The following is a 19435-nucleotide window of genomic DNA, read 5'->3' on the forward strand; positions in this document are numbered from 1 at the left end:
GACTACGTGGTGATTATTGAAGAGTGAGAAAGAGAAAGAGATCAAGTCTGAACGGCAAGATAAAGGGCCTGGGTAGCTATGGCAATTATGCGCGCGCAAGTAGCTACCCAGGCCAACGGAACAAAAGGAGACAAAAGGTGAGTACACGAGTGCATGCAGGCCAGCTAGAAAAGGTACGGGAGGAGGTAACTAACAGTTCCGCCTGGGTCTGACGCTGTTTGATTTCTCGATATCACACCTGTCAGGAAAGCACCTAGTCATTCCTGATGCACTCTCTCACTCTCCTGGTCTACAGTCGTCTTGTGCTAGTGCTGTAAGTTTCAACGAAAAGGTTGAACAGTTTGCCTCCGCCACTGCTGACAGCATGCCGGCCTCTGATGCTCGCCTGGCAGAAATCTGAGACCATCAGCTAAACGATCCGGATTGTAAGTTACTTCGCCAGTATGTCGAAGGCAGCTGGTCTCATCCCAAACATGTTCCGGCACCTTCAATCCGGCTATAGCACAACGCTGAAGACAACTTAACTGTGTGCTTTGGTCTACTTATGTATGGACAAAAGATTGTCATCCCAAAGTCCTTGCGCCTGATGCACTCGAGCGACTCAACTCGGGCCATCTTGGCATCACGAAGTGCCGTGCCCGTGCCAAGCAGTCAGTGTGTTGGCCAGGATTGAGTGTTCAGCTGGCCAATTTCATCGCGTCCTGCAATCCGTGTGTTCAACACTCACCGCCCGAAGGTTTAGACGCTCCGTCCTAACACTCTTCCCGACCTGCCATGGCAGAATGTTGCAGCCGACTTCATGCAATTCGACTCCGCAAACTACCTGGTTGTAGTATATTATTACTCCAGATATGTGGAGTTAGCATGTATGTCAGTACTGCCTGCTTAGGCCGTGGTCACGCCGAAACAAGCCACTTTGGGCTTGTTATCGCTTGCGCTCAGCTGGCTTGTGTGCTCCCTGTCGAGCGGTCACACCAGACACCGTGTGCGAAGCTTGAATGGCTTGTTTTTTTGCCCGCCAAATTTTGAATATCTCGAAACACACCAACGTTCGTGAGAGATCGGAAAGCAGAACAGTGGCGATCTACAACTTGTGTTCAGTTTTGATGAAGAAGTAAAAATCAAGAACAACAACAAGAAGCAAAAGAAGCCCGGATCCTGAATTGTGACTTCTTGCTCTTTTTATTTGTTCGGTGCACATGGACGCGATGATTCGGGTGACGTGGTTTCCTTATTTTGAGCTTTCTGCTCCGCCGGTTGCTGTTCTTCAATTCCGTCGCAATCCACTCTCTTCTTCGTAACTTTCTTCATGAATTCAGTCGTGAGTTGGTGCCTTGTCTTGGCCTCGGACCACAGCTCCAACATTCTACGCTCTAGAGGAACCGGCAGTCCAGGAATCCATGGTCATCGGAGAAAATCAAACTTAACTATTGGATAGACAGACACTATCAAAACCAAAGCCAAGGTGAAGGCATACATGTAGCACGGAAACAAGAAAGAACATCGATATCAGTTCGCCGCCTCGTGTTCACTACAAGTCTACATGAATGGTGTGTCAAAAGCGCACTCAAAATAATTTTTGAATTTTGGCTTTCAGCCGCTTGTACAAGCTGTGGCTGAAACAAGCTGAAAAAACGGCTGCGAGTCAGCCACGGCTGAAGGTCGCTTGCAGGACATTTTCAGCAATTTCCATGGTAATCAAACAAGCGTAAACAAGCGCTTTTTCGGCTGAATGGCTGAATCGAGCTCGGTGTGATCGCTGCCTAAGCCAGTTATCAACGAGTTGTAGTCCATCTTCGCAACCCATGTTTTCCTTGAGACGTTTGTCTCCGACCATGGCCCACCGTCCAGAGCGTACAGCTTGAAACCTTCCTGCAGCAGTACGGCATACATCACCAAACGAGCAGTCCGCTGCATCCGCAGGGCAATGACCTCGTCGAGCGTACGGTCAGAGTCAGTCAAGTTGCTACTAGTAAAAGGGTCTCACCTATATGGCGCGCTGCTAAGTTATTGCTCAACATCCCTCGAATGCAGGTTCAACCCAGCATAGCTTCTCATGGGCCACCATCTACAGTCCCAGACAACACTCAGCTCCTCGCGGCGGGAAAAATTGCAATTGCGGAACATGCTTTTCGTCCTTTTTCCTTCAACATGACACTGCGCAACGGTCAAAACCCCACACCATGATGGCATAGATTGCCGCATGTGTGGCTAGCAGGTTACCGGGTCCCTAGCTTCGCCAAACTATGGACATTGGCAGACAGTAGAGCCGTGAGCATGCCTATGATTGTAATGACTACACCGGGGAGTCGCAACACTCGAGTAAAAGCCACGACTACCTGGTCTACACTATACTTGCACTATGACTCGCTGATTGTCAAGATTACAAGCATTGAGTACTGCTACATACTTCCTCCGCGTCGTTAAAATTGTCACTTCGCACATCGCAATGTTTGGGACTTGGCTCATCTTAGTCAGATAGTCGGAATCTCTGTTTTCTGTGTTCGAACATTGGTGCGACCCTTCCTGCGCAATGTCTACTTGTAACTGAAGCCGTGGTGGTCTCGGACTTTGTCGGAGCTCTCTTCCGCACCAAGCAAATTCATCGCGCTTCGCACTAGTCCGCCCCAGAGGCCATATCGTTTTTCTGGAGTTCGTGCCGTCCAACATCGTTCGCGTGGGCATTTATCAAAGCTGCAAGCTCGAGTGTAAGACTCCTGGTATCTCTCCTGAATATGAAATGCTGAGGTTGACAATGGCAAGAACAAAGTGTTCTCGAATTCCTAAAATGTGGTACTTTTGGCGCATGGTGCTGCGAAGGTAGCAGGTCTGAAAACCCCAACAAAATCGGCGAAGCGCTTGCCAAGGAAAGAAGGTGCGGAACTGCTTACCCTATCCCGCTGGAAGGCCGTTACAGAGTACTTGAAAAATGTTAGCTTGTCTTCATCGCCTGCCACCTGGAGGCATGGATCGCTTGAAAACAAAGTTTCTTGACCTGAATTTGAACGTGCGTCATGTTCAGCGTATTGTTGAGTGCTGAAGGGTCTGTCTCAAACTCTGATGAAGACGTTGACCTTAGCTGCAAGTGCAGCGAAGCGGGAGGCCACAAACTAAAGCTTGGTCCATTGACAATGCTCTGCCTCAATTTCTAGCTGATTTCTTTGCCTTTCGAGTGTAGAAAACAATTTTGAAAAATCGCTGTGGGAAGTGACAGTTTTAATGACGCGTAGGAAGTACATGTACATGTACTAGTGTTGCACGCTCACCGGTGCACTCACTAAACTGCATTGAAAACATCATTGCAAAGAGGTGCGTTTAGCACATTAGAGCGGTTTCCGGGCAACAGGAACCTACCCCATGCGTACGCGCCTGCACTGATTTGCCAAAGGTGCACACTCTTTGCTTATAGACTCGTGACTATTACAGTTCAAGAGATTTCTTAACTCACTGTGGTCTCTACGGAGACCATGTCGGGCTGGACATCTAGTAGATACTTGACGACTTCCAGATGTCCATTCTCAGCAGCGTGATGAACAGGAAGGCCACCATACTGTGTGCAGGTAAAGACAAGATCAGACATTCATATGTGCAATCTATCTGCAGTCTGTTTCTTATATTATAATATGATGCGCAATCTACTGCGAGTCACGGGATTCTAATGTAGGCTACTCTGATTGCTCAATTGGCAATGTTCCTCTAAGCTAGGTCTGGAAAAAACAATTGAACACATTAGCATCTCACGATACACGACAGTGGCTTTTAAACACACACACACACACGCGCGCACACACACACACACACTGGCACACACACACACACACACACACACACACACACACACACACACACACACACACACACTCAAACATCCTGCAATGGGAAAATGGCACTTAGGGAATGTACCTTGCTACTACCAAATAAAACCATTACTTTCTGGTATTGAGAATGGTCTATTAAACAAATAAAACCATTACTTTCTGGTACTGAGAATGGTCTATTACACAAATAGAACCATTACTTTCTGGTATTGAGAATGGTCTATTACACAAATAAAACCATTACTTTCTGGCATTGAGAATGGTCTGTTACACAAATAAAACCATTACTTTCTGGTATTGAGAATGGTCTATTACACAAATAAAACCATTACTTTCTGGTATTGAGAATGGTCTATTACACAAATAAAACCATTACTTTCTGGCATTGAGAATGGTCTATTACACAAATAAAACCATTACTTTCTGGTATTGAGAATGGTCTATTACACAAATACAACCATTACTTTCTGGCATTGAGAATGGTCTATTACACAAATAAAACCATTACTTTCTGGCATTGAGAATGGTCTATTACACAAACAAAACCATTACTTTCTGGCATTGAGAATGGTCTATTACACAAATAAAACCATTACTTTCTGGCATTGAGAATGGTCTATTACACAAATAAAGGCATGGATAGTCTACGTACATAACTCCTTTGAACTGCAATGTACACATCATCTATCACACTACATGTCTGCATTGATATCAGACCAGGTGTGTTTGAAACCGACTGGAGTAGGAAACATGTGACAATGCTACATTGCTACTCCAAAATGTACTTCTCAATACACATTGTGGTTGAATGAATTTACCATGTTACGCTCGACCGACACCAGTCAATTATCTCGTCATACTCTCCACCAATAACCTCAGAATGATTATCATGCTTCTTGCATGAAATAGTGTGCTAGGATGGTAAGTTTCACCCATGTTCCTGACAACATGGTTCACATTCCCTACAGCCTACCAGAGTACTTTACTCACCATCACCAATTATCCACACACTGTCTTCTATTCTACAAGTAATCTCAGCATCGGTTCTAAAATGAGCGCGTACATGTCACGGACATCGTGTAATAATACATGGGTGTCGATATTTGTGGTAATAAAATGGTTATGAGTTTCCAATCTGAAAAAGACACCAATGTGGTTCACCAGCATAAACACGGTTGCTGTACAGGCAAAGTCTGGCATCTTTGACTAGTACATGAGCCAATATTGAGTCATCCTTCAATGTACAGGCAGAGTGGTGTGCAACTTACCGAATCAGTCTTGTCCACCTTGGCTTTACACTTGACAAGGTGCTTGGCAATATCAATGTAACCCCGCCTACATGCTCGATGTAGTGGAGTGTAACTCCATGAACCCTAGTAAGAACAACATAGGTAGTGTAGGCATGCGTACACCCACACACACCACACATGTACAGACCGCCAGCCCAACAACACGTACACACGCACACACGCGCACGCGTATGAACACACGCACACACACACACAGAACACACACACACACATGCACACACGCATACATGCACACACACACACACACGCACAGAACACACACACATATACACATACACACACACACATACAGACAGACAGACATATACACACATACTTGTACTTGTTGCTCACTACCAAAACAGGTCACGTGGCTCTCCCCGGGAGAGGGGAGAGAGACTCGAAAGGAATCTTGGAAAGATGACTCAATTGGCTATTGAACCGCCCAACGGCCGAAACCCCCTGAAATCCCCAAAACTCTGGGTGGACTTGAAAATGATCCCACTTATGGGCTCACCACAACTCAGTAAGTGGGCGAGGACAAGGTGCAGAAAAAGGATTGACGGCATCAGGGTATCCGTCCCGTGATCCAACTGCAGTTACCCCTGCCCCCAGTGAAGGTAATACTTGCTACTAGTGTGGGTGGCTAAATCAGAGTGGATCTGATATAAGCTTCACTAGCACCATTGATTACACAAGAGTTAATCTAGCCAGAAGCAATCTATGGTTAACAGATATGTACAGGTCCTCCCTCGTTAGTAGATAATCTCTGGGCCATCGAAAAAGTTATCTTATAACGAGACTTATCTATACTTCAAATAGAAGAAAATTCCTCCGTATACAAAAACTTCGTGACTTTTTAACAGTGTTTTTAGCAAGAACCTGCTCAACGAACCGCGGCAAAGGCTGTCATCGACAACCTACATTCATGTCGAGGTAAGTTTGGTTGATCCCGAACAGATTCTCCACGGCAGTCATGCTCGCACGGCAAGATGAAACATTTCAGTCGTCGTGCAACCAGCGCAGACTTCAGATCAGAATGTTGACGGCCTGGCTTTCTTCGCCTCACTCCAGTCAGATGTCTCCTTTGTCGCCAAGGGGAATCGCAGGGACCTCCTCAAAGCCATTGTAGAACGCTGGGAGGATTATCCTGGCGAGAAAATGCGAAGCGTGTGGATGTGCTTGTACGACTCGTTTCACGGCATAATGGAGGTCGCGGCTTGGAACGATTGAATAGTCGACACCGATTCGTACACAGCTCTGGAGATGAAGAGGACGTAGCCAAAGTCCAGCGTCGGATCATCACTGTAGCTGACAAGAATCTGAACGAAATGCGAGCGGAAGCAGCAACTGTTGGCGATGCGGAGTCAGTGTCGTCAGGTGACAATGACACGAGCGACGAAGACTCTGAAAAAACTCAATCTCATTCGTCTGAGTTGGTTTTTTCTCTGTATATAGCTTGTAAACAGGTTAGACAATGCCACGAGTGTTATTCCAAGTCAAACGGAACAATTCCAGAGCTGTGCGAAGCTTTCAAAAAAAGTCACGAAGTTTTTGTATGAACCGTGGAACCAACAAAGGTGGCAGGTACAACATTACACGTTCAAGCAGCTGAGACCATTGGCAACAGACCCAACACAATCAGGCATAAGTGTGCCCACGAACCGGACTAGCTGGCACACACACACACACACACACACACACACACACACACACACACACACACACACACACACACACACACACACACACACACACACACACACACACACACACACACACACCCACAAACCCACACATACACCGAACACACAAACACACACACACATACACAGAACACACACACACACACACACACACACATGCGCAAACGCACAAATGCACAAGCATAGCTGCATCATTGGTCGCAATGGTATAGCAATGTTCACTGCTTTAAGAACATTGTTGAGATCGCAAGGGCCTGTAGAAACATGCCCTGCAAGTTGTGGATCTGATCTCTGCTAATTGGTATGTATAGTGAAGATGTTGCACTGTATTATACCTATTGACTGAAGCCATACTAAACAATGGTCATGGTTATGTACACTGTATCCCAAGCAAATTTTATTCTTGTAGAAAATGTCTGAAATGCTCTGCTCGTTGTTGTCTGAACAATAGAAGTAGGGACTCTACTGACTCACTCAGTACCCTTGCTGGAAGCATACAAAGAGGTACTCGATAGGGGATAAGGCAGGGTAAGGGTAATGGATTGACATACATCATTACTTCACATACGGCAGGTCAACAGGAGCTGGCTATCATCCTAAGACATAACTATCCATTAGTGACTTTGCCTTATTTTTTATTTTTTTAAGGTAAACGCTATTTGATTAAAAGGTCCATAATGATAAACGAAGAAAGGAAAAGGACATATGGATACAAGTTAAGAGTAACTCTCCATCACTGTAACTGGATACTATATACAGTCAGAAAGTGCAATAACTAGGCACAAAACTGACAAGAGGACTGAGACATTCAACGTATATAGTAAGCAGTTACAGTGATGGAGAGCTACTCTTAACTCATATCCATATGTCCTTTTCCTTTGCACATTTATTTATGGCTCAACATCCGAGTTTCAAATAATGATAATTCCTTTGGAATTTCAAGGTAGAGTACTCCTGACGTAGCTAGACATTGACCTGCAAGTCTTGTTTGAGCAGAGTGATACCACCGATATCACATACCTGCATCCACCCATTCTACTTGATATGGCATTTGAGGAATGTCACACTTTTCTTACTCCAGCAGTCAGTTCTTATAAAAGCATTTTAGATCAGGCAATAGACACCCTTAGCAAAAACGTTATGTTGTAACGGTATTACCGTACGAAGTAGTGGTTGCGACTTCGGCGATGATTTTGTAAGAAAGGTTTGCTCCCCACACCGGAGCTCGCGCTATTACCGGTATTACCGTAAGGGGGAAAATACCGTGATTTGGGTTCGACCTTTAGCAAGATGCACGCAATTTTTAGTACGCTGTTGCCACGAGAATAGCTTTTATTTCGCGCGGTACAACCATTTATGTCACCATATACGCAGTACAAGGTGAAATGCGTACGGACTAAGCAATATTTGGCCAAAAAACGTACCGTTGGTCACAACGACAAATCAGCCCCCATAACGTTTTTACGCTGCAGCTTCAACCCTATTTGGGTAGTCAAGGTACGAGTACCGTAAAAAATAGCGTTACCGTTGTTTGCTAAGGGTGTCTATTGTCAAAAGTACTGCCGGGCGGAGAAGAACGAAGTGCCGAAGAATTTCCCAGCTAGAATTTCACCAAGCACAGCATACCAATGTATACACGGTAACTCAACTGTGCATAGACTGTAGTAAATGATAATAAGAACGGTCTAGGCTAGGAAGCTGCCCCCCCCCTTCCCTCGCACCCAGTTCTTCGACGACCGACAGTACTGTAGCTAAGTTGCTAATTTGCGCTGAGTCATATGTTTACTTCCTGAATGCTGTGTTTCACTCATATCTGACATAAAATCAAACCGCAGAACGAGACTCTCGTACTTAAAAAACTTGTAGTTCCTTGGTCCTTTTTTCTTCTATAAATTTAAAACACTTATTAAAATGATGTACCTCCTAACCCCCTACCCCTATAGTGTTCACATATACATGCATGGACTGTCATACGCATGTATGCACGCGGCACCGTTTGTGCTCCTATCCATTTACATGTTCCGCTTCCCCTGTATGCATGCACGCACGCCACTACATTCTGTTGGCATCGTGTCACAGAGCTTTCCGGAGCTAGTTGTTGTTTGGAATGAAGCAAGAGAAAACACATTACACCCCCCCCCCCCCCCCTTACATCCCCCTCTTACCTAAAATTACACCCCTTACCTAACATTACCCCCCCCCCTTACTTTTAAACATTACACCCCCTTTTACCTAACATTACACCCCCTGTTACCTAACATTACATCCCCTCATCTAACATTGCACCTCCCCCCCCCCCCCTTACCTCAAAGAAAGACACAATCACATGCACAATTTGAACACATGCAAACACCTCGACATTCACATTTAAAGCCAGTCAGTGTAAGTTACCGAGCAGTGTGCTTAGTACCTGGGACAGTGTCAGCAATGCAAGCACACATACACACAGACCTACCACATCGTCATACAACTGGTTGATCACTGTTTCTCCGCAACAGTCTGCAAGGATGCAGGCACACTCCAGCTGGCCATCATCGCAGGCCTGGAATAGCAACCGACCCTGGTATGCAGGAATGGTATGAACACAAAATCAAGCAACATACACACGCACGCACGCATGGACACACACACATACATACACACACACACACGTGCGCACACACTCACACACACACACACACACACACACGCACGCACACACGCACACTCACATACACGAATACACACAAGCATGTATATTCAAACATTGATGTACATCCATATCCACATACTTGTTCTTTCTCACAGACAACAACAGTTGCTGGTCACTTGGGTCTCCCGAAAAGGGGAGAGGGACAATCCATTAATTATGATATTTCAAGATAACTTAAGTAGCTATGAAACGACCACTTTTCACACCAAGGTGAATGTCTGGACCCTGGGTGGTTTGGAGATGATCCCCCATAGTCTGGACTGCTAAATCAGAGTGGGTCTGATAAAGGATTCACTGCTACCATTGATTACACAAGAAAATAATAAAAAGTCCAAAAGTAGTCCACTGGTACATATGTATGTATATTGTGAACAAAGACTAAGAATGATAGGAGAAATCACATGGAAACGAGTCACGAAGCAACTATCCACGACTGTAAGAAGATATTACTCAGTCAGAAAGTGCGATAACAGGGCACAAAACTGACATGTTACTGAGACATTCAACGACCTGAGACCTAGCTTTCACACACCTCCAGTGCGCAAACCAACAGCCTTCCAGCTTGGAAGGTTCAAGGTTAATGTAGGGCCAATGAGGGGAAGGTGAGCGCAGCGAAAATGTGCACACGCTAAGTCCGATGGCAACAAAGAATGCTTCCCCTTTTCTTTATCTCCAATATAGCTGACCCACCCAAGTTGGGTGTTGTGTTGCTTTGCTGCTTCGAATTGTAGTTAGAGCGCATTGTCATGTTATAAACTGGTCCCGTCATGGTCCTGTAACAGTCAGCATTCTTTGTTGCCATGGGACTTAGCTTATGCAGAGTTTTGCTGCACTCACCTTCCCCGCATTGGTCTAACCATAACCTTGAACCTTCCAAGCTGGAAGGCTGTTGGTTTGCGCACTGGAGGTGTGTGAGAGCTAGGTCTCAGGTTGTTGACTGTCACAGTAACATGTCAGTTTTGTGCCCTGTTATCGCACTTTCTGACTGCTTAATATATTGTAACAGGCGTGGATAGTTGCTTCATAACTCGTTTCCATGTGATTTCTTCTATTTTAATTATATTTATTGGCTCAGTATCCGAGTTAAAGACAAAGAAGTGTTTGTTGAAGTTGACACCAACACAGACGACAGGCACAACATTATAACAACACGCAGTGGAGTCTGATGGCTATAGATCCATCCATGATCTTGCTATAGACAGCTGTCACACACACGACCGCATGCACATATTCACAAATGCATGCACGCATGCACACACACACACACACACACACACACACACGCACGCACACGCACACGCACGCACACACACACACACACACACACACAGAAACACATATGCCCACATACCACCATACGCGAGGGCACGCACACACACGCACACACACACACACACACACCTTGTCCTGGTCCTGGTAAACATTGCCATTACGGTCACGTGCCCGCTTGCGGGGCCGACAACATGGAACGACGAGTGACGACAGAAAGTGGGCGATTTGCCGAGAGATCAGGGACCATGTTCAATTGGTACCACGAGAGAGCCATCTCCGGCAGCTATGGATATGGAAGCCACGAGTAGAGCGGAAGCACCGACCACAGGCCCCACAGTGGGCCTTGCAGCATAAGAGATCGAACCGCACGCGCGGTGGCGGAGGAATGAGCTGAGCAGCAATGGTGGACACCGCTGTTCGACATGGAGCTTGACACGATGCCGTGGGGAGCGCCTGGGAGATGGGTCACTTGTGGACTGCCAAACCTCCAGCACTTCGGAACCAGCGCTGGCAGGCAGAACATTGTCGGCTACCTCTCTATACTGATACAGGTTTGCGGCGCTCACCTAGGCATTTGTGACGAGGCAAACCACTCCTGGAGAAGAGACGACCACACTCAGCACAAGGTAACCGCAGGGGCGCACGAACGGGTTCGGGCGGGGGGGCAGAACATTGTAAGCGGCCCGCCATTCCCGTCTATCCTCGGCAAAGTCGTACCGTTTGTCGATGCCCAACACCGCCAGATCCCTCCGCGCAGCATTGCGCCACCTTTTTCTCGGGCCGCATATCGGACGGACAGGATGCAGGGTACCAAACAGTAGCTGACGCGGGCACGCTCTTCATGCATTTGCACAACATGCTCAAGCCACTCCATGTGGCGCGATGTCAGCAGGCTGGGGATATCACGGGGCTAACACGGATTTCATCGCGCCAGAACATCAACCCTGGTCAGTCGTTCGTCCACCCATTACGAAACAAATGCAGCGCAGATGGAAAGAGCACAGTGCATCAAGGTCGGGCTTCAATGGCACCCAGCACTCAGCACAGTACAGAAGCAGAGATAACATGCATGCCTCGTACACAAGCCGCTTCGTAGCAAGGGAAAGGTTGCTGTCAAATGCACGTGATGCACCGGCAATGCGCGAGCTGATATCCGGGGTGGATCGGTCATTCGTGTGAAGGAGGGAGCCAAGATAACGAAAACTATCTACACACTCGACCATCTCACCCGCCACATCCAGGGGCAGCCGGTCTGCTTCCGTGAGTCCATATCCAGCAGCCATCACCTTTGTCTTGTCCAAGTTGACTATCAAGCCGACAGAAGACGCTACATATATGAATAGGTCAAGGGCCCGCTGTGCATCATCATGAGTGGTAGCCAGCACACACACGCACCCGCCCGCCCGCCTGCCCGCACGCACGCATGCATGCACGCGCGCGCACACACACACACACACACACACACACACACACACACACAAACACACACACACATACACACACACATACACACACACACACACACACACAAAAGCCAGCCCTCAAAACCATGCACCCCCCTCCACAACACACACATACACACCTGTCCTGTAGTGCATCTGCTTCATAACATTACTCATTCATGTCTCCTCCAGAGATGACACATGCCCGCACACACACGCATGCACAGACCAATGCATACACACACAACACACACACATACACACACACGAGCGCACACGTGCGCTTACAAGTCACACCCGGGGAATGCCTCACCATTTTTGGGGCTGATGCTAGCTTTTGAAACTCACGACAACAACGTGCTATGATCGCAGCTCAGTGTCAACTTGGAAAATCAAACTTTCACATTTCCCAAATGAAGAACATGGCAAGTTTCTGCTACAATGGAGTGTAGGACAATGGCAAGTTGCTGTTACGCCGGAGTGTGGACAGTAGCCAAGGGCTGGCGAACGTCACCTTTTCTGGTTTGAGAACACCCGTCGCAGCTTTCTTGAAAATCACTTCACATCACTGGACAAGACTCGTCTCCAAGTTCGGAACTCTGTTCTATAAAGTCATCTCAAGAAGCATGCGTATTGCGCGGCTGTGTCAGGTGTATCTGGGAGATCGTGTACGATTGTCGACCGGGGCAGCGGTTTGCGAAGACAACATCGCACAAGAAAAACATATCGGTAGTCAAGAAGATACTAGGCCAAAAAAGCAGGAACTCCAACGGTAGGAGTAGGCACCTTGTTCAAAAGTATCTTTTCAGTGAAACAGTGAGTCTGTCCATTGAAATTGCTGGAGGAATCAGGGAATGGCGATGATACACGGTGAAGTCAAGCCACAGCATAATCCAGTGGACAGTGGATAAACACAAGCTGTGATCACAATTGGCACGTTTACTCGTGAAACCACACGTTTATTCATTTTTGCTGCCTTTTGGTGCGTCATGCGTGTGGAACGAACCGAAATGAAAACTCCAACATGTTCTATTTTTCAGCGCGTACATAATGTACATGTCTGTGACCAGTCCAGCTGCAAGCCAACAGCCGCCAGTGCTCCCAGTGCCACCGATGGTTTCTGAGTGCAGATTGCATTGCAGTCCATCGCTGTGCCCAGTCCAGTTCTGCCCTGAATGTTGCCAATGCCACAAGCTCTTCACCTGTACGCCTATGTATTCGGAAACCGTGCTGTACCGCTCACTGTCCCATTTGTGAACGTTGCTGCAAGTCGATCCGGGGCTTTGCTATCCACAACTGCAACCGATCCACCAGGCACCCAACTGCTGATGAAAGGGACAAGTTCCAATTACAATGTCAGAATTGCCAGAGGCGTTGCAAAAGGCGAACCGACGTATCCCGAAACCAACGATCGTGTCTCCTCTCGTCTCCGTCTCGCTCAACGAGAAACAAGTGACCTACATGGCAGTGTATACCAGGACCAGGGACCAGGTGTATGTGTGTGTGTATGTGTGTGTGTGTGTGTGTGTGCATTTGTGTTGTTGTGTGGGTCAATGTGTATGTGTGTGTGTGTGTGTGTGTGTGTGTGTGTGTGTGTGTGTGTATGTGTTTCTGTGTGGGTTAATGTGTATGTGTATAACTATGTGCATATTACATACCAGTAATGTTTCCGCCGTTCCCCGACTGCTATATGTCAGGTTTTCCACACCTTCCTTCAAGGTACCATCCTCTTGAAGGATTGCCTTCCTCAACTCCCGATGATCGTTCCTCCGTATAAGGCTGAAAAGGTACTTCGCCTCGGGAAGAGTCTCCGTTGCCATGGTTACACCTGTAGTACACCGGACAAAATGAGAGAAATTCCAGTCAATGCTAATGTATGCTATGTTTGTCATAACTATGCAAAACATCACAATACAATAGACTCTCATAGGCATACTGTGCCACTCCTGCCTGGATTGGGAGTTGAGTAGAAGTGTGCAGATAAGAATTGAATGCTTGAGTAGCAAGTAGAATGTCGAGCACACTTGAGGATCTCTACGTACATGTCAAGGCATATGAAATCATACCACATAGTATTTGCCTGGTCAGACAGCAGCACATAAATACTCATGGGATTACTCTACAAATCTTCAACATGGCCAGCAATCGAGGACATCTGAGAGTTGTAATTTTTGTACTCCTCCGAGGTGTGATTTTTGGCGTGCTGGGCCAAGCGCACAAGGTAATGCCTCATTTCTTGTTGGATGAGAGCAACGAAGTAAACAAGAAATGCTGTTCTTTTCGAAACACGAGTGCACAGTCCAGAGTTCACGGACTGTGCGGGGAGTGCGGTACGCACTGGCTGCACAGTGCGAAGTTGCAGCATGCACGTCAAGGTGCATGCTGGTCTGAAGACAGTGTTCTTTTTGTTCTTGCACTGCTGCTGTACAGTTGCAAATTCCACCCACCCACCCAATTGTATATTCATTGCTAGATATGTATGTGCATACGGATTTATTGGCTGAATAAGCAGTAGTGCGCGTATGTCGCGAGCATGTTTCCGCGCGCGCACGCGCGCGTGTGTGTTGTGTGTGTGTGTGTGTGTGTGTGTGCGTGAGGCCAATTTCAGATAATTCTGTATTGAGGTAGCACATTGGCTTTAGACTGGCCCATTTGGGGTTATTCAGCATCTCCACTATTGTCGCTGGCGGCAGTTCCCATTAATCAGTGCACTGAGCCGCGGTGAACGCAATTCTATCGGAAGTTCATGTATCCAGCATACCATGGCTTGGATCGCTTACTGTCTTGCGTTGTTTTCTTTTCGTTATGCTAAAGCGATGTGTACCAGGCTGCCATAATTATGTTTAAATGCTTGTCTATGCCTGTGGCATAGTTATATTAATACACATGCGGTGCAAGAATTGGAGCAGCTGTTGCTGCGACCCTGCCTGGAGCAGCTGTTGCTGCGACCCTGCAGTTCTATTGTTGTTTTTGTGGTGTGTACGAGAGAGTCGAAAAGAAGCCATCTGCAAAAAAACTGAAGAAAATGGTTGTTGTTTGATCCTTTAGTGTAATCTTTGTTTCTAGTCGAAGCTAGTTGCTGTTTGGAGCAGAAACGCTGAAATTGACTATTTTCTACATGTACTCATGCATGTACTCATGTACTCAGGCATGCAGTCTCACTCGTATTTTAGCTCTTTTTCTGGAATGGATGCTGCTCTGCGACCCTTGGTGAACATTTCCTGCGCTCGTGGAGCAGCTGAAAAGGACCACTGGTATGTCTGGTTCCTGGTTTGAAAGTGGAGAGTCGACTTTTGTGCCTTGAAAAAGGAGTAGAGAGCGATAAAGGTACGTCTGTAGCTTATTTTTGAGTGCTGCTCGTACATTTTTGATCGTGACAGAAAATTCTCAGACCAAAGTCAGCGCGAAGATGAACGTACAGTTTTCTTGTGTATTTTTTAGTTGTTTCATCTCGTACCTATGTCAGTATCGTGATGGTGAGGTGGAGAGGGTGATTTTCTTTCTCTAGGCTTCGTTCGGCCGACTTTGATTCGTCCTCGTTGAAAAGTGATCCTGAAAAAAGGTCGATTAGCAAAATTATGTTGATTTTCAATGTACGTGATGAGATGCGATTGCTGGCTATGCATGGTAACTTCACAGCACGACGGCAACAGCTGCTGGGTACAATGTTGCAGGAGCAAGAATCCAACTCCCTTTTTAACTCCAAAATGCAAATAGACTTTGTCACTCACTCATTTGAGGATATGCAGTAGCCAATATTCACTGGGCTTTTCCCATTTTAATAATCAAAGGGCTTAAAGTGTTCAGTAGCTACAACCAACACCAAACAGCATAATGCATGATTATCCTGAAGTTGCCTTTAGCTACAAAGTGGAGGACACCACTGATACTCAATGTATGCTGTGGGGTAGGAAACATTTGAAAAAAGGTTTTGTTCAATGTAAGGTAACGTTTAACACTGGAATTTATCGGCACATGCATCTGGTTTTGTATGACGTGCAGCAGCAAGCGCACAGGTTGCCATGGTTATAAAATGGCTGTACACGCTGCTGGCTTGGTCTTGCAGGAAACAAGTTTGATTTCCACCGGCACTTAGTCAGCTCTTGAGTGTGTCAAAGATGTTGTGTGACTCTGTTTTATGATATGCGTAGTTCACAGTGCAGGGAAATATGTTCCCCACCTGCCAGGCTTCATATTATTATTGTTTTCTTGCTGTCGCCAGTCTAAGTTACTCAAGGTCTGACAAGAAGCTTAACGATCAAGTACACAAACATGTCCTCTCATAACAGCACATATTGTATGGCTACAAAGTAATAGAATATTAGCAAGAGTATGCACCTCCGCTATGAGTGCTGTCCTGACAGAATTTCATGTTCAACAGTGGACTTCATATTTTATGATGCAATGCTCATTGTTGTACACATATTATCAGACGTATGCAGGACCTGTGGCGGGCAAATCCCCTGTTGATCATGCAGAAATTAGTTCAAGAAAAAATATTGTGATGCGTTCACGCCCTGTACAAAATGTCGTGAATCACCCGTGAAAGGAGCATTGCATCGTGAAAAAGACGTCAACTTGAAATTCGGTCTGGACCGCATAGTATGCAAGTGTGGCACAATGTTAGGGGTTGTAACTCTTGATATTAGTCAGAGGTTCAGTAAAACAATTATCATTCATTTTCGACCACACCCCCCCCCCCCCACAACACACATACACACACACGAATCCATGCACACACACACACACACACACACACACACACACACACACACACACACACACACACACACACACACACACACACACACACGTACGCACACACGCACGCACACACGCAAAAACTAGAGTGCCCCGTACATGCAGGTGTATATTTTTGGGTCATTTTCACTGGTGATATTCTTTCAAGGATGTGATAATATGATACACAATGATTTGTCAAGATGATAAAGACAAAAACAATTTTTGTTCATTGCTGACTGCGCTTCTTGACATGCAGTGTTGCTCAATAAAATCCGGTCGAGTAAGTCAAGTTTGTGCTTTGCAACATGTCACTTTGCATCATAATTCCTTTCTCAGCCTAGCGTTCGCAGGTATGTGGCTGTGCAACGCCTGGCACGTACTTGTTTGACACGACTGGATTTCATTGAGCAGCTCTGTACTTGATTGACACGACTGGATTTCATTGAGCAGCTCTGTACTTGATTGACACGACTGGATTTCATTGAGCAGCTCTGTACTTGTACTCCCACGTGATGTATTCCTGCCACGAGTGATAAACAGACATTGTACATACCCGCCATGCCCTTTCCCTCCAATCACAACCATGGACAAATACAACGATCCCCCCCCCCCCCCCCAACACACACGTACACACACCACACGCATACACACACACCACTCAAGCACCATACACAAAGGAACACAGCGGCAAAGTACTCACCACCAATGGCACCATATGTAGCGTGGTCTCTCACTCAGCAAGCACCGCTACCATCTACAATACTTCGCAAACTGCAAGAATTCTATCTCAAGTCTAAAGAAGAACTCAGTCGTAAAATACAATTTTACGCGAAGGAAATTTCTTTCACTGACACAGCAAGCTGATCTAGAAAAGACGACGGGCTGGTCTCCAGCCAGTAGATGTTTATACTAGTCCACTATCTAGTCATCTTCACTGTCTGTCAACAGTATGGCTCAACCAACAGCTGAATGATCTGTGCCGTTCTCAAACTCACTGACTTTTATCAGTATTGGCTTGTCCGCAAAGCGCTGCATGAACTGCCTGTCCGTAGATCCAAGGACGGTAGATCTACGCGGTGGGTGCGCCTCTCCGTGGTCTTCCGACCTCACCGAGTCAGTGTTATGGCCTTGGCGCCGCGGGCCGCACTCCCGTCATAAGCCTGGATAGAGTATGGTACGAGGACTTCCCTGTCGTTGGGTGACAGACTCAGTCTTTTGTCAACAAGACAACATCAACATGGATTCGTAGGTTGTAGTCAAGCAGTTTTCTTGGATCATACCGGTCTGTCTACATCAGTAGGTCTACATGATGGTATTCTCTTTGCATTTTTGCGCATGTGAGGATAGCGCTAGCGCTAGGTATAGGGAGTACAGTAAGATCGCGCGCCGAAGAACGCAGGGGCTCGAGCGCAGCCTAGGAAAGTTCTTAATTTTTTGATTCTAGCCAGCAGGTTCTTATTCACACGCGCCCGGCGAGTCGAGTGACGTCATGACGTTTGTCATGTACATGTACATGTACAATCATGTACATGTAGTGCAATGTAGTACTTCTAAACTAGTGGGTGTAGTAAATGGGAATGACTGTACATGTACATGTAGCAGTTATTACTGTTTACACGTGTACATGACATGTACTCACCTCCCATACATGTACAATGTAGATCTAGTGTTCTTAAGGGGAAGTTAAGGCAAAAATTAAAATTTCACCAGTTGTAGTCTTCGGGGTGCTGAGTCGAATGGTCTTGGTCCGAGAAAGCTGAGACGCTCCCTTCCTACTTGAATCCCAATCGAACTCGCGCACTTCCACCGAAACTGGGTGACTGCGCCCTACTAGATGGGGATTTGTATGCAAAATGTCACTAAAAGGGCCATTTCGTTCTTATAAAAGCACGGATGACCGCGATTGGCCCATATGTTATAGTCTTTTGGTCGCTGAGTCGACTGGTTTTGGTCCGAAAAGGCTGCGATGCAGCGTTCGCCCCTAATTCCCAATCGAACATGGTCGAACAAGCGGTCACGTGCTCCTGCGTACACCAGTCACCTGGTCACCGTGCCTGCAGGGTACAACTTACAGCCTGTTTTGACCTTTTTTGGGTGCAGTCCTGTCACTCGAGTTGAACCTTGGTGTGAAAGTTGTCGCCTGCTGGCGTGGTGACCAGGTGATTTTGGCACCCAGGAGCACGTGACCGATTGTTCAACCATGTTCGATTGGGAATGAAGGAGGAACGCTGCATCGCAGCCTTTTCGGACCAAAACCAGTCGACTCAGCGTCCAAAAGAGTACAACATATGGGCCAATGGCGGTCATCCGTGCTTTTATAAGAACGAAATGGCGCTTTTAGTGACATTTTGCATACAAATCCCCATCTCGTAGGGCGCAGTCACCCAGTTTCGGTGGAAGTGCGCGAGTTCGATTGGGATTCAAGTAGGAAGGGAGCGTCTCAGCTTTCTCGGACCAAGACCATTCGACTCAG

At 46.6% G+C, this 19435-nt stretch overlaps 1 protein-coding gene and 1 long non-coding RNA gene across 2 annotated transcripts in view; both read right to left on the reverse strand.

Moving 5' to 3' along the window:
- Positions 1-6085, reverse strand: part of LOC135819992 (uncharacterized) — a 33406-nt gene extending 27321 nt beyond the window's left edge. Inside the window, exons 1-3 of the mRNA XM_065333292.1 lie at positions 6032-6085; positions 5087-5191; positions 3449-3550 (exon numbers count right to left, since the gene is read on the reverse strand). Coding sequence (XP_065189364.1) covers positions 3449-3550; positions 5087-5191; positions 6032-6085 — 261 coding nt within the window. The remainder of the gene's footprint in view (positions 1-3448; positions 3551-5086; positions 5192-6031) is intronic.
- A 3045-nt stretch (positions 6086-9130) lies between these two features.
- On the reverse strand, positions 9131-17946 carry LOC135818810 (uncharacterized). Its single transcript, XR_010553762.1, has 3 exons — positions 17663-17946; positions 13878-14047; positions 9131-9373 (listed from the first exon to the last, which is right to left on the reverse strand). It is a non-coding gene; the product is annotated as an uncharacterized LOC135818810 (long non-coding RNA).
- Positions 17947-19435: the final 1489 nt, after the last annotated feature.

Source organism: Sycon ciliatum, chromosome 6 (genome assembly GCF_964019385.1).
Source record: "Sycon ciliatum chromosome 6, ocSycCili1.1, whole genome shotgun sequence".
Classification (NCBI taxonomy): Eukaryota; Metazoa; Porifera; class Calcarea; order Leucosolenida; family Sycettidae; genus Sycon; species Sycon ciliatum.